The sequence below is a fragment of the Stegostoma tigrinum genome, chromosome 1 (genome assembly GCF_030684315.1).
Source record: "Stegostoma tigrinum isolate sSteTig4 chromosome 1, sSteTig4.hap1, whole genome shotgun sequence".
NCBI lineage: Eukaryota > Metazoa > Chordata > Chondrichthyes > Orectolobiformes > Stegostomatidae > Stegostoma > Stegostoma tigrinum.
Window position 1 is genome coordinate 55,394,875 of NC_081354.1, and position 14,115 is coordinate 55,408,989.

Consider the following 14,115-nt stretch of genomic DNA (forward strand, 5'->3'; position numbering starts at 1 on the left):
AATACATAAGGCAAGTGTGGAGTTAGGGTGCCAGATAGATATGGGGTAGGGTACCAGATAAGTAGCATATAAGCTGTCTAGGGTTCATCTGGTTAGACATTAGGTAGGAGGCCAAATAGGTAAATAGTAGGATACTAGAGGTATGGTGCCAGGAGGAAGGTTAGCAGTTTGGTAGGGTATCAGCATTTAGGGTGGCAAGTGTAGGTGGGAGGAATTGTGTCCAGGGGATTGGGGAGGGGGGGGCGGGCATGGGCGTGGTGGTGAAGAGGAAAAAAAGAGGGGGGGGGCAGTGATGTTAGTGGTAGGGTTGGCCAGGTAAGGAGGAGCAGGGTCAGCACCCCGAGTACACAGGCTGGGTCTGGAGTTGGTACAGGGAGATCTGATCCAAAGCATGGCAACAGTTAAGTATATTTGAGGGGTGTGAGAGGTCAGGGTGGAGTCTGTTCAATAGTTACTCTGGAATTGATCTATGTACTTAAAACTTTTCCCGGTGTCCCAATTTACTAATTTCATCAAAACCCTCAAAATACCCCAAATAAAATATATTCTTTGAGGGTACCAGACACTCAAGATTTTCCCAGCAGCATCTTCAATTTTCCAGCAATTCCTTTGGAATCTGGTTCGATAGAGGTTCTGCAGGAGCCCAGTGGGCAATTCCCATCTACTACGAAATAACAATTGTCAGGCCTTTCGAAAATCTGGGCTGCTTCAAAGTCAAATAAGTAGGAGATTGAAGCAAGAGTAGAACATAAGGCCTTTTGAGCTTGTTCTGACTTTCAACAGTATCATAGCTGATATCTGACTTCCATCGTACTCCCCTGCCTCCCTCTCTTGATTCCCCTAGCAACCAAAAATCTGCCTGTTTTAGCTTTATTAACACTTGATGACTGAGCAGCCACAGGCCTTTGACACCGGATTCCAAGGATTCACAATTAAGTGAAAAAATTCTGCTCCTCAGTTTTGAACGGTTGATTCCCCATCCTAAAGGTAACAGCCCCTAGTCCTAGGCTCTCTAACCAGGATGGATCAATCATTGAACATCAATGTACAGGATTCTTACAGCTATGCAGAGGTGGCTTTGGAAGGTTGGAGGGAATGGGAGATTTCTGGTGATTTCGGTGGAGGTAGGATCTAAACAGCCCTAGCTATTAGTTACCCAGCTAGTATATTTTGATATGGAAGGAAAGGAAAAACTACACAGAGTACTTTCAGCTTTGGCCTCAAAGACCTGATCAACTGCAGCATTATTTGTCCCTCCTTTACTCCAGCCATCTTTCAAAAAACCCAATGTGAAATTCGCTTTCCGTAACATGAAAATCAAAAGATATTTAAGAGCCTTTTGGAAATCCAAATATTCTACATCCATTGGTACTTGTGGCACAGAGGAAATATGCCTGCCTCTGGGCTAGGAGGCCTTGTTTCAAGTCCTAACTGCTCCTGAGGTGTATCAAAACATGGAGCCCTGCACTGAGGATTTTGGACTGTGTCAGCATTTAATGCTAGTCCCTCAAGCCTTTTAATGATAATAAGAATGTATCTGTTTTGACTAACTAAAGCATAAATTACTTGATCAGTTTAAAAAAAGCAAATACTTACTTTCAATAAGATTTGCTTTCAGTGCAATTAGAAGTGCCCATTCATAACAAAATATTCCATTTTCCTTTAATTCTTCTTCAATGTAGTACTGTCCCAGTGTAATCAGAACCTGAAAAAAATTTTCTTCAGATGCAACATTTGTCAGTTCAGAGAAGATATGAATGGACTTTAAAAGAAATTGTTCAGAAATTCGATAAGCCTTTGACCAAAGGCAGAGCAAACCAAAATTGGCATTTGTAATAGCTTGGTTAAATTTCAGTCCCAAATCCACAGAGATTGACAGGGCTTGGTGATAATTCTTAGTGGCTTCTTTGACATTCCTCATTCTTCTCATCGAGATACCAACCATATTGTAAACAATTCCCTGTTGGGTACGGCAACTCTGAACAGAAGGTAACTCCAGTATTGTGTTCAAAAAGACAACGGCTTTAGCAGCTTGGCTGTTCAGAATGTGCAACCATGCAAAAGAAATGAGCAAAGGCACCATCTCCTCTGTACTAGCGAATACATCTGTGTTAATGGCCATTTTCATATAATGAATAGCTTCTCCATACATTCCATGCAATTTGTAAATTTCTGACAAGCTGTGGCAAAGTGCTTGGCTAATATGGTCCCTTTTGAGTAAGTTTGCTAATGAAAGTGCCCATTTGAGGTAGGGTACTACTTGTGTTGGAATTGTAGAAGACAGTCTACCCATTCCACAGAGCTTTGATGTCCCTTTCATAATAAAGCTAGCACCTCTCAAACAGTCCATTAAAGTTCTAGTAGGCCGAATGCATGAAAGTTTGGCACAGCTTATAGCAAGGTTTGGCAGACATTTTCGGTAATATAGTGACCCTAATGTAAAATGAAAGTCTAAGGAAGTCCTACTCTCTAACATTAACATATTCCTTAAAAACTGTAGTCTTTCAATGAAAGGCAATGCATCTTCATATTGTTTAAGATTTATATGAAGTTTAGCTAAAAGGAAGCATGCCCTTGCTTCAGCATGCTTATTTTCAGACAGCACTGCCTTCCCCAAAACATATTTCAGAACTTCAGCTTCCATCTCCGTCGTACAGATGTAGTTTGGGATACCCAAGAGTAGGGATGCAATCTTCTCAAAAATGGCAGAGCACTTCTCTTGGTTTTTCTGTTTCAAGTATATAACAACAAGGTTTGTATACAGAGCAATCAAGAGAAATAAATCAGTAAATTGACCCTTCATTACAGAGAGTGCTTCTTCAAAATAAACTCTGGCTTGAGAGTACTTGAGCTTGTTGGCACACATTCTGCCCAGTAGAAAACAAATTCTTGTTTGGGCCCACTCCATCTGTCTCTTTCTTGCTGCCTCCCTTGCCACCTCAAGATAATGAACCACTTCTTCTTCACTAAAGCCACAGAAGATGGACATCAGAAATGAAAAAGAGGAGTCATACAGATGTTTGAAGTGCTTGTTGTATTCCTCATTATCGAGCATAACTAAGAAATGGTGGAACATTTCCGGATTGTCTAAGTTTCCTGTATGGCCTACACACAACCAAGGCTCCTCTGAGTCAAGTCCATCCTCTTGGTCACAACTTATAGAAACCTGTTCATTAGATTGTTCCTCGTTGACTGAAGGGATAGGCTTTTCCTCTAACCTGTTTACAGCATTATTCAGCTTTATTTTTAACAACTCAGGTTCTTGATTACTTGGAGTTTGTTGTTCTTCTGCAAGAAAATAATTGTTTGTTAAATTGCACACGACAAAAGAAAAAAACTTCAAACATTCAAAGCAGAAGCCAGGGATCCTTGTAGCAGCCTATTTCACAAATACTTTACAATGCTGCTATAGAAGGACACTTTCATTTTTTTTAATATACACACAGTGCACAAAACAGTTACATTTACACTTAACTACACAGAATTATCCACAAATTGCTTGACACTAAAGTTTACAAATAGGATTGCCTTGTAAGGGTCTAGTTTAAGAAAACATTGAGAAAACTGGCATTCAGATTCAGCTCAGTTTACACTGGTCAAAACAGCCGCAGAAGTAAGAGATCATTTACCATTTCATTATAGGCAGAACATACAGCAACGTGGGAATGGGTTCATTATCCTCTGAACCTAATGTGTCATATTTTACACAATGCAGACATCCAGAACTGGAACAATTTTCCGTTAAAGTGACAACATACAATTAATTTGTGCCTTTTTTAAAAAAAAAGTTGTTAAAATAAGTTGCAAAATCTATGTTGCACAAATGTGTTAACTAGTGGTCTGCCGTAGGAAATTATACAGCCAAGCTATTAACCAAAAAGGTAAGAACCACCCAAACCAGATAAACAGCACAGTCAAGATTCTCAGTCTCAGATATTCTCTATAGCATGCAGCACTCCTCATTATCATTCTTCAGTTTTAACCAATTATCTCTACCAACTCACTTACCAAAAGCTGTTAAATAATATTATTTGCTATTGCTGAGTACCTTTTACAAATACACAAATTTTGAGGGAAACTTAGGTCATACTTGGTTAATTTGGGAATTCTGGAAGGGAACCATTATAAGGCTTTACCTTCTCAAGTATTTTTGTGGTTTATCTTCTTTATTCAGGAGGTCAGGTAGACTAGGTTGAATCCAACCACTTTAGTGCACATCGCAGTTTGGGAAAATAACTTACTTCCACTCCTCTCAGAAGCTCATGGCCAAGATTAGGTCTTTAAAAAGGAGAAGAAAATCCAAGCTCAATTTTGCAAATCTCTTTCTGAAAGTAAGGGACAGCAGTTTCCCCAATGCTCAACAACGCGAGCATAGGTGAGTCAATTGGGAAAAGATGAGGAGAATGGAAAAATTTGATTCTTTACATAAGAAAGTGTCCGATTTTCCACCCTAGGTATTAACAGCTAGATGAAAATTCCATGAGTGAGTGGGAAGGGGCCCATTTTCATGCATTAACAACCCAATACTACCAAATCTCATTTATAAAATGAGTTGCTAGTTTCCCAGGCAACGGAGAAAAACTGGACAGTGTCAATTCCTAACACAAAAATCTGATCAGGTATCTGCAGCTGCATCTTGCCAGTGTTTTTAAAGGGCGAAAACCTCAGCCAGCATTCCCAACATCTCAAGGGCATTCCCTGTTCCTCCCCTATCCAGGAGGTTGGCATTGGCGAGGAACCAAGCTCATCACATCCAAATGACATAACTCAGACTCAATTGTAACACAGTGCATCACTTCAATAGGGTACTTCGAAGTTCACAGTCACCTTTCGTAATGCTGCTACCAGGCCTCTGTGCACAGGGACAGGCACCCATCTCATCGATCAGAGCAAGATGCATCTCAGTGCCCTTAGCTTGGGTACAGCTTTTGTAGGGGAGTTGTTAAAGTCAAGTGTGAGGATAGGAAGCAATGCAGAGATGACAATAATTCTGAAAGGTGAGCAACTCGACATATGGGGAGGGCACAGGTTACTATGGGCAGAGCACTTATCAACAGGCACCAGTAGCCTGGCCTTGATCGGATGTGTAGGACAATGCATCATGATGCTCAATATAACCAAGCTGTAAACTTGGGGCTCAGGGATAAAGAGTTAAGTTGGGATGGGAATGTTTGGAAGTTCAAATCTAATTAGGTTGACAGAGTGCAAGGAAGAAAGGAAAAAGAAGATTTGAGGGGCTGAGCTTGTGATTTACTGTATGAAGGGCTACCTGTGTTGACTTGCATCCTCATCCAAATCACAAACGCACAATGGAAATGAAAAACAGTTACACTGAGTGGAGTAAGTGTCCTATTCCTGTCTAGGCATGCAAGTTCTACTTGTGAGGTCCTTCAAGGGACTATTGCATTAATTAACCTGTACTGAGAGAGTGTCTAAAGACACTACAATCACAATATTCTGCATGTGAACTAGGCACAGTGACCAACCGTGCATGTGGGATTCAAATATCTTAGCTACTGTATTAAACATATAATTGGTCATTACGGATTGATCACAATCATCCCTATGAAGCAGAAGTATTCAAAGGTGACCCTACATAAGCACATTGGATTATTTCACTATGTTGATAGTTGCTGTATAAACTTAAGCTGCTGCTATCGTTGTAGTTGTATCTCTAGTTTCAGTAACATATGATGGTACTCCCTCTCGAGTCCGTGCAGAGATGAATAATGAGCAGAACTGCAGAGACAAGACTTTTGATAAAATAAAATGTAATAAACCCAGGTTCTTCAACTTTGAAGAGAAATATCTCCAAGTGGATTTAAAAAACCCATTTAAAATTTTTAATAAACTGGAAATAATACTTTCAGACGTACTATGAAAGCAGAGCATAAAAGGAATTGATCCAAGGTTATGCAGAGTTTTGAAAATAATAATTTAAAATTGGGACAGATTTGGTGATGCTCAGCACTCTGCCACGTGATAGAAAATTAAGAAGGGAGCGAGAGGAAAATAAAGCCTGGTTAAAGCCAAGACAATGGAATCCTAGAAGGAACAGTCAAGAGCTCTATGGGAAGATCACTAGGTTCTTATTCTGGAAATATCCCATCAGAAAGAATCAAACAACCTTTTTCATCCAAACTTCTCTGTTGGCTAAGACATGAGGCACTCATGAAAATAACTTGGCACACTATGTGTATACATTCAAAAAACTTGACAAATATTTTGATCAAAGGATGTAGCATTTTGATATAAAAGATAAGCTTAGTTACTCACCAGTACTGAAATACATTTTGCAAAGCTATTTTTATTTGTAAATTCACACGTGCAAGAACATCAGAATTCATTGATCCCAAATGAATAAACAATATCCTTTATAAATTATATTTACATTAAATTTTTGTTTTATTACCTTTTTCTTCATGTTGTGAATTCAACGTATCTGGATATAAAAAGGATACAATTGTGAGGGAGATCTAAAATTTGTTTAACCTGTTAGATGAATGCAAAACAGGTTAAGTATTCTGCACTAATTCAATTAACAGTATATGCTTTTTAAATAAAAGAAAAGAAAACTGAGAACATCCCAAAAAGAGAGGATGGATAATATCTTCACAGATTGCACATTTCTGATTAAACATTTTTATAATTGTTATAGAATAAACTTATTGCAACTCTCTATTGGGCTGATGTTGAGGTAGAACTGCCAGAAGCAAGCAGCTTGAAAAATGTCCTGCATATGGATCTGGCAGTTTTACAACAGATGAGACATTATGGCTTCTGCAATGTGAACTAGTTTTTGACTTGAGTTTGAAAAGCAAAGTCTGAAGTTGGAGAATTGGGCTGTTAGATGTAAATGCTCATCTTCTGAGCAGCCATTTCAAAAGTGATATCAATTATCTGAAAACAATTGTAGAAGTCTACGATAGATTTATAGAAAGTGTCTAGAACTTAATGACAATGAATCATTGTGAAGTTGGTGAAGAAAGCATCTTAAGTGGATGGGATATTGAAATCCTTATCTGGATCTATCTCACATTTTCTAATGAATTGTCAACTGGTGCCCTGCAAGTCACATTATATAAACTACAATTTATGCTATCAAATACAAAACCCTCTACACAATCTTTAGCATATGCAGAGGTTTCAAAATTCTCTGGCTGGTCTTTAGGTCTCTCCATGTCCCTGTTCCCTTTTCATCTTTATTATCATCGCTTGCCTCACATCCTACCTGCAGGCTCCATATTTGCAATTTTAGTCTACTTTTAATTCTCCCACCATTTATCCACTGCACTGATTCTTCACCCCAACAATATCTACCCTTCTCTCTCCTGTAATCTGCCCAAGTGCTTCCCTAATCCCACTCTTATTCCTAATTTGTAGTCTGGGTCCAAGATCCAACAATAACAGTGTGTATATAACCACCTTTAACTTATGGATCACTAGGGTTATACATCCATCCTGCAGGACATTCATGCCTTTGGGGAGCAGCAGACTTGGGTCTTTGAACACACCAATATCAGAAAAACAATAACCAGATGGAAAAAGCCCAGATCTTTGCAAAAGGTTTTGGGTAACAGGGTCATTAATCATTGTCTCAAGGTGTGAACATCTCTTATTCTGAATAAAGAGCATATTCAATATCCAACAGGAAGAATGGTTTATTGCAAGAGTAATAAAAAAAATGCCAGCTACTGAATAGGCCACAAGTTTTTCTTAAATGAAATGGTTTACAAAAAGAAAAAAAACAGAAAATGGATACCAATTCGTTTTGGTACCTAGTGTCTCGTGGGATTTTTGGACTATGACGTATTCTAGTCCTACTCTACTTCTGGTAAAGTAATGACTGTATAACTTCCTGGTCTCATCACAAGTTGGAAAATTTAATTGACTTTTGTTTTTCCATCCTTGACCTTTATTGCTAGGGGTTGGGGTTAAGAAATAGGGAAGGTTTGTTACAACTGTACAGTACGTTAGTTAGGCCACACCTGGAGTATTGTGCATAGCTTCGGTTCCTGCATTTTAAAGATGATGATGTACTGGTATTAGTGGCTGTTCAAGAATGATTCACTTGGCGGATTCCTGGGATGAGAGGGATTTCCTTTCCATTAACGGCTAAACATGTTACGTCTTCATTTGTTAGAGTTGAGATGGATGGTGTCGGGGGGGGGGGGGGGGGGGGGGGGTGGTGACCTTATTGAAACATACAAGATTTTGAGGTGGCTTGAAAAGCTTGATGTTAAAGATATTTCCACTACTGGAGGAATCTCAAGTTAGGAGACATAGCTACAGAATAAGGGACACTCACTTAAAAAGGATTTCTTTTCTTTTGCTAACTCGATTTCATTAAATTCTTTCTCTTCGCAGTTCAAGTCTTTTTAATCCAGTTTCCCTCTGATATTGATTTACCTCTTCCCCTTTCAAGTTTACTTAACTATTTCCCTTTGTTTTCCTGCCTCCTCTCTTTTCTCTTTGTATTCTTCAAGTTCAAGTCTTAATTTCTCTTTCCTATTTCAGTTTTATTCATTTATAACTGTAACTTAGCCAGTTCCTGATGTTAATTTCCCAATTTCAGGCTTACTTCTTTTGCCTCAATTCTGAATGCTGCATAATCACTCAAAGCATCTAATCCCAACTTTTTCGTCAACCTTCAACATTTTTTTGCTAAATCTTTAATTTAGCTTTAGTCAGATTATAAATAACCCAGTTATGTCTTCAACTTCCGGAAATCTCTTAACAGCATTCAAAGCCATCTTCAGATTTTGTGCAATAAACCTTACCACAAAGCATCTGCTTCATGTCCAGGACCAATGTTTGGCCATTGTTTTAACCAGAAAAACCACAGACCCCTCTTAAATCCGGTGAATTTTTAAAAATATTCACTTTGGCTTCACATTTGCTATGATCCCAGCTGATATTATTACTGGGCAAAGTCAAATCCCAGACTAAAACCTGGTTTGATAGAAGATATATTTTATTTTAGTTTCAAAGTAGTCTCTTGCTGAAACATAAGCACACAATAACAGTTTATTTTAAAAATAAAAAAAAACTCATTCTCTCCTCATTTCATTTGGTAATAAATTAAACTATCCACCAATAACAAATACTTTAAGCACACACTGCAAATATAATTTCATTAAATCCAAAATACTCCACTATAAATTGAAAAAAGCAGCTTAGGTACACTCACCAAAACACACTTTATATCATGCCAAGAACTACCACTTGCACACTCATGCCAAAGTCCCTATCTCTAACACCTCACTAGTTTTAAGACACATGTAATTTAACTGACATACTGAGACTGCAGTTAGCTTCTTTCTGGATCTGTTACATACCCAAGTTTAAACATAACTTCTTCAGGGGTTTACGGCAAAACTTCTGATCCTGGACAAATACTGATTCTTTACTCCAAAGTAATCTAGTTCTCACAATATCTTTTCCTTCTTGCAAGTGCTGGTCTATACAGCCATCTTCATCCAAGAACCTCACAGGACTGCCCAAAATTCAAAGTAAAAACAAAACATTCCATCTCTCTCTCTCTAAGCTATGAGGATTTCTTTTCATCTTAGTAGGTAACAAAGTCCCAGAAATCTCTAACAATCCTACCTGCCTTGCTGAATTGAAAAACAATTCAAAGGTAAAGAAAAATCTATTAGTGGTTCTCAGAAGCCCACTAAATCTAAAAACTAGGCCTCAAAACTGTTTTTCCATTTCCCATGTTTGCAGAAATACTTGCATGTTAATAATTAACTTCAGACAGAAATCCCATGTTAGTAACACAAAAAACAAAAATCCAAACTTGCAGTAATTACACAAAATTTATAAATTACAACTTACACACTAATCAACTAATACTTAGTTCACACCCACAGAATCCTACAGCTACGTTGATTCATTTCTGCCTCGATTCCTGCGAGACCTTCATTCTCATTCTCACTGTTTCTGTCTGAACAGATACAGCAATGCAATCTTTCACACCAGCATTTCCGTTGTGTCCTGCTTTTTGATTTAACTGACGATTCCACCCCCCTTCCCAATCATATCCAGTCTACATCATACACCTCCTGTCAGCTCTTCCCGTAACTCGCAGAACCATGATAGGATTTATTTTGTCTTCAGCTTTCAGTCCAGAAGCCTCTGTACAAAGTGGACTCCACTTCAATGTGATGTCAACACTCACATTTTTCCTGATTTTTCCTTTCTGCATTCCAAACAGGGGTTTTAAAAAACCTGCAGATGCTGGAAATCAGAAACTAAAAAAGGAATTGCTGGAAACAATTGCTCCAGTTTTGAAGGGTCAATGGACCTAAAATGTTAACGCTGCTTTCTTTCTGTTCATGGTACTAGACCTCCTGAACTTTTGCAGCATTTCTGCTCGTTTCCAAAAAGGATTGTTCCTCTGTTATACCCTGGTCTGCTCTTCAATAACACATCTCCCCATCCTGACCATATCTCCTTCCCTTCCTCCAACATCTTTCAATGTTACTGCAGAAGGTGCAAAAGCTGTCCTTTACATACTTTCCCATAATCCAAAGCCCTGAACGTTCCCTGCAGGTGAAATACTGGTTTACATATAGTTTGTCCAATTTATATTACTGTATTCACTGCTCACAATGCTGTTTGCTCAACACTGGACAGGCCAAACGCAGACCAGCCAATCCCTTCATGGAACATCCCCATTAAATCCATATGTGACCCTGAGCTTGAGATCATCTGTTAAAGTTAACACCCCACCTTGCGCTCCTGCTGACTTCGCTGCCATTAGTCTCCTGTAGTGTTCTAATGAAGCCCAACATAAGCTCCGGGTACAGCGCTCATTTTCCATTAAGCATTACACAATCTTCCAGACTCAAAAATGAATTTTAAAATGTTAGATTTTAATTCCTGCCTCCATTGCATTTTGCCTACTTCAGTGGTTTAGTTTGGCCTGGTCTTGTTTCTTTCTCTATTCCTCATGTAGCATTCACACGGTTTGCTCTGTAGTCAGTCATGCATCTTCTGGACAAGGATTTGTGAAAGAAATGAAAGCTATTAAAACTCAGTGAAATCTTACATCCTTTAATCTCTGTAGCCCTCCAGCCTATCACAGATGGTCCGTTTTGTGTCTTTTTTCTTCTACAAACTCAAAATTCATTACATTCTATCCTTCCTCAGTTCCAGTGAAAGGTCATCTTGAATCTTAAGTGCACTTCTCTTCCACAGAAGCTGCCAGACCTGCTAAGTACTTCTGGCATTCTTTGTTTTTATTTCATATGCCCAGATTGGCAGTAGTTTGCTTTTGTCAAAAATATTCGTGTTAGGAAAAGAAAATATATCATATCAATAAGAAAAGCACTGAATTCCTTACAGTGTGTCTAAACAAACAAAGTCAAAAATGCAGAAGACACTTGTACAAGTCTTTAAAGGAGCAGTCTGATGGAAGGAATAGAAATAAGCAAAAGCTTCAGGAAAGGACAGGGATAAAAGTGCTTTTAAACAGCAAATTATCTAAATTACAGAATCTCTCTTTCTAGCCAACCTGCCATGCTTCTAATTTGCTTTTAAGTGCCTAACCATAGTGAATAATGCCATGTGGGATCAGATTCACATGTAAATCAGTCCAGTTAGGGCCAACAAGTCCTTATCCTCAAAAGGTCACACAGTGAGTCTATTAGTTTTACTCTGCTAGCCCACAAAGTATTTTTTTTAAAGCCTCCGAGTTGCAAGTTCAGTTCATAGCCATGAGGCATTCAAAGCCTACTTAAACTCGAGCTCATTAAAGATTCTCTCTGTCATCCTCACTTACCCAATCGATAGACTACACTGATGTCGGTCTGCGTCATCTGCTTGAGCATCTTCAAGGAATCTTCTTCAATAAACTTATCCTGTTCCATAAAATAGTGTTTTTCTTCTTCATCAATGAACAGCAGATCATTTGCCCTGTGGACAACCAAATGTTCTGCTAAGTGAGATATTCTGTAACCAGGCTAAAAGGAAGAGCAAGAGATTACTGCTGGCTCTCAGTGCGGACTCCTCTGGCCTCAGCTCATCAACTTTCAGTAATGCCAGAACTGAAACTACACACTGGCACAGCAGCATTAATTCCAAGCCCACCCGTCTGTCATGGCACACTACAGCTCACAGCACAGTGTGTAAACACGCCCTGTGGAATCATAAAACTATTAGATATTATCTGAAATCAGTTACATAGATTGCATTGACAACCATCAGCAGTTTATTCGAGTAGAATGCTATTTACCCACTTCTAACAGCATACTTAGCCTCAAACAATTGGACCGAATTCTGAAACGTCTATAAAGAGGAGGCGGCATTAACTTTGATCTTAACTGTGAAAATTACAAAGATAAATACAATGCCATGTGTATAATCATATACTTTAAAATAGCAACATGAAGTGTTAAAGGTAGATGAATGCCTGCAACTTCTGTGCAATGGTGTGGATGTAGTTGAGCATTATGTATATTCCAATCCATGGTCCTGTATTACTACATTATTAAGTAAGAACACAAGAACAGTAGTAAGCCATTCAGTCCATTGAATCTGCCCAGCCATTCAATACTGTCTAAACACTTCGATGTTTAACCCACACTACTCCCATGGTCCATTACGCCACTGGAAAATAAAAATCTATTAATCTCCAACATAAGCACACTCAAAGGCTGAGTTTGGCACAGACCTCCATGGTGGATAATCCCAAAAGGTTCAAAACCCTCTGAATTAAAAAAAAATTCTCATCTTAGACCCAAGTGACATCCCCCTTATTTTTAAATTGTGCCCTGTGGTTCAAGACTCCCTAACCAGGGAAACATCTTACCCACATCTATCCCTTGAAACATCTTACCCGCAGCTATCCCTTTAAGCATCTTGTAAACTTTCAAGAGATTACCTCTCATTCTTCCAAACTCAAGAGAATACAATCCTGGTTTGCCTAATCTCTCTTCACCAGGTGGTCCTGCCAAGGTCTTTGTTGCACTCACTCTATGGCAGGACTATTTTGCATTAGATAAAGGGATCAAAAATGCACAGTACTCTAGAAGTCATCTAACTAAACTGCCATACAATCAAAATTAGAATTTATATTACAGGATTTAAATCTCAAATCTTAAAGTCACAATTTTTTGCAGGTTTGAGATATCTAAAGTAGGGTGAAACTAATTTAAGTCACCTCATTTTCATTGAGCAACGTCTTCTGTCAGGCAACCACGTCATTTCCTTGCTGGTAACTGAGGACATTCATGATGCAAACATAATCCACTTTTGCTGAAGAGATATTTTAAATGGAACTGACAGAAGCAATTCTGATTCTCCAAAAATAAACTTAAAATAGTGATTAAAATAACTTCGTTTCAGATTATATTGACCTGGATTTCAAAACAACTGCAAGAAAGCTGCCTGCAGTGATCCAATAACTGATGTGACCCGGTTGTCCCCTTCAATGGGCAATTTAAATCCAGTGTCAAGTCAAGGAGTCGTCTCAGCATACAGCAAGATATTAGTAGGCAGACTGACAAACAATCAATATGAAATATCTACACCAGCAACGAGAATGCTAACTACAAAGTTGAAAGCACTTAAAGCACTACGTGTCAGTTTCCCTCTAAGCCACCTCACTATCCTGACTCGAAATATATCACGGTTCCTTCACCATCACTGGGTTAAAATCCTGGAATTCCCCTCCTCACTAACAACCATTTGGGTGCACCTTCACCAAATGGACTGCAGCAGATTGGAAAAGGCAGCTCACCACCACCTTTTCAAGGGCAACTAGAAACGGGCTGACCCAGCCCACAGTTCATGAATGAGAAAATGATTAGACCATGTCAAGCTTACATGGGAATCCTCCCATTATTAATGGTGGGCTACGAATGTATTGTAGAAGAAAAAAAAGTGACCAAGAATGTGTGCAGCTGCAAGATATTTCATACTTTAATCGGATAGATATTAAGGGACTGGCCTATGGTCCAAGTTACTAAATTATTACCCTGTGAAAAGTTCAAACAAAATCAATTGTTTAGGTTTGAAAATAAAACCACACTGTCAGGAGGTGAAGTATGTAAAATTAACTTACTGATTGTGACTCTGAAATAAACCTATATGAACGTGAGAATTATA

At 38.6% G+C, this 14,115-nt stretch overlaps 1 protein-coding gene across 6 annotated transcripts in view; it reads right to left on the reverse strand.

Annotated features, from left to right (window-relative positions):
- The window catches only part of LOC125451595 (SH3 domain and tetratricopeptide repeat-containing protein 1), a 76,925-nt gene that overhangs the window by 28,740 nt on the left and 34,070 nt on the right, over positions 1–14,115 (reverse strand). For all 6 annotated transcript variants that reach the window (XM_048528924.2, XM_048528905.2, XM_048528894.2 and 3 more), the window contains 3 exons: positions 11,789–11,922; positions 6,413–6,442; positions 1,597–3,288 (listed from right to left, as the gene is read on the reverse strand). In XM_048528924.2, coding sequence (XP_048384881.1) covers positions 1,597–3,288; positions 6,413–6,442; positions 11,789–11,922 — 1,856 coding nt within the window. The remainder of the gene's footprint in view (positions 1–1,596; positions 3,289–6,412; positions 6,443–11,788; positions 11,923–14,115) is intronic.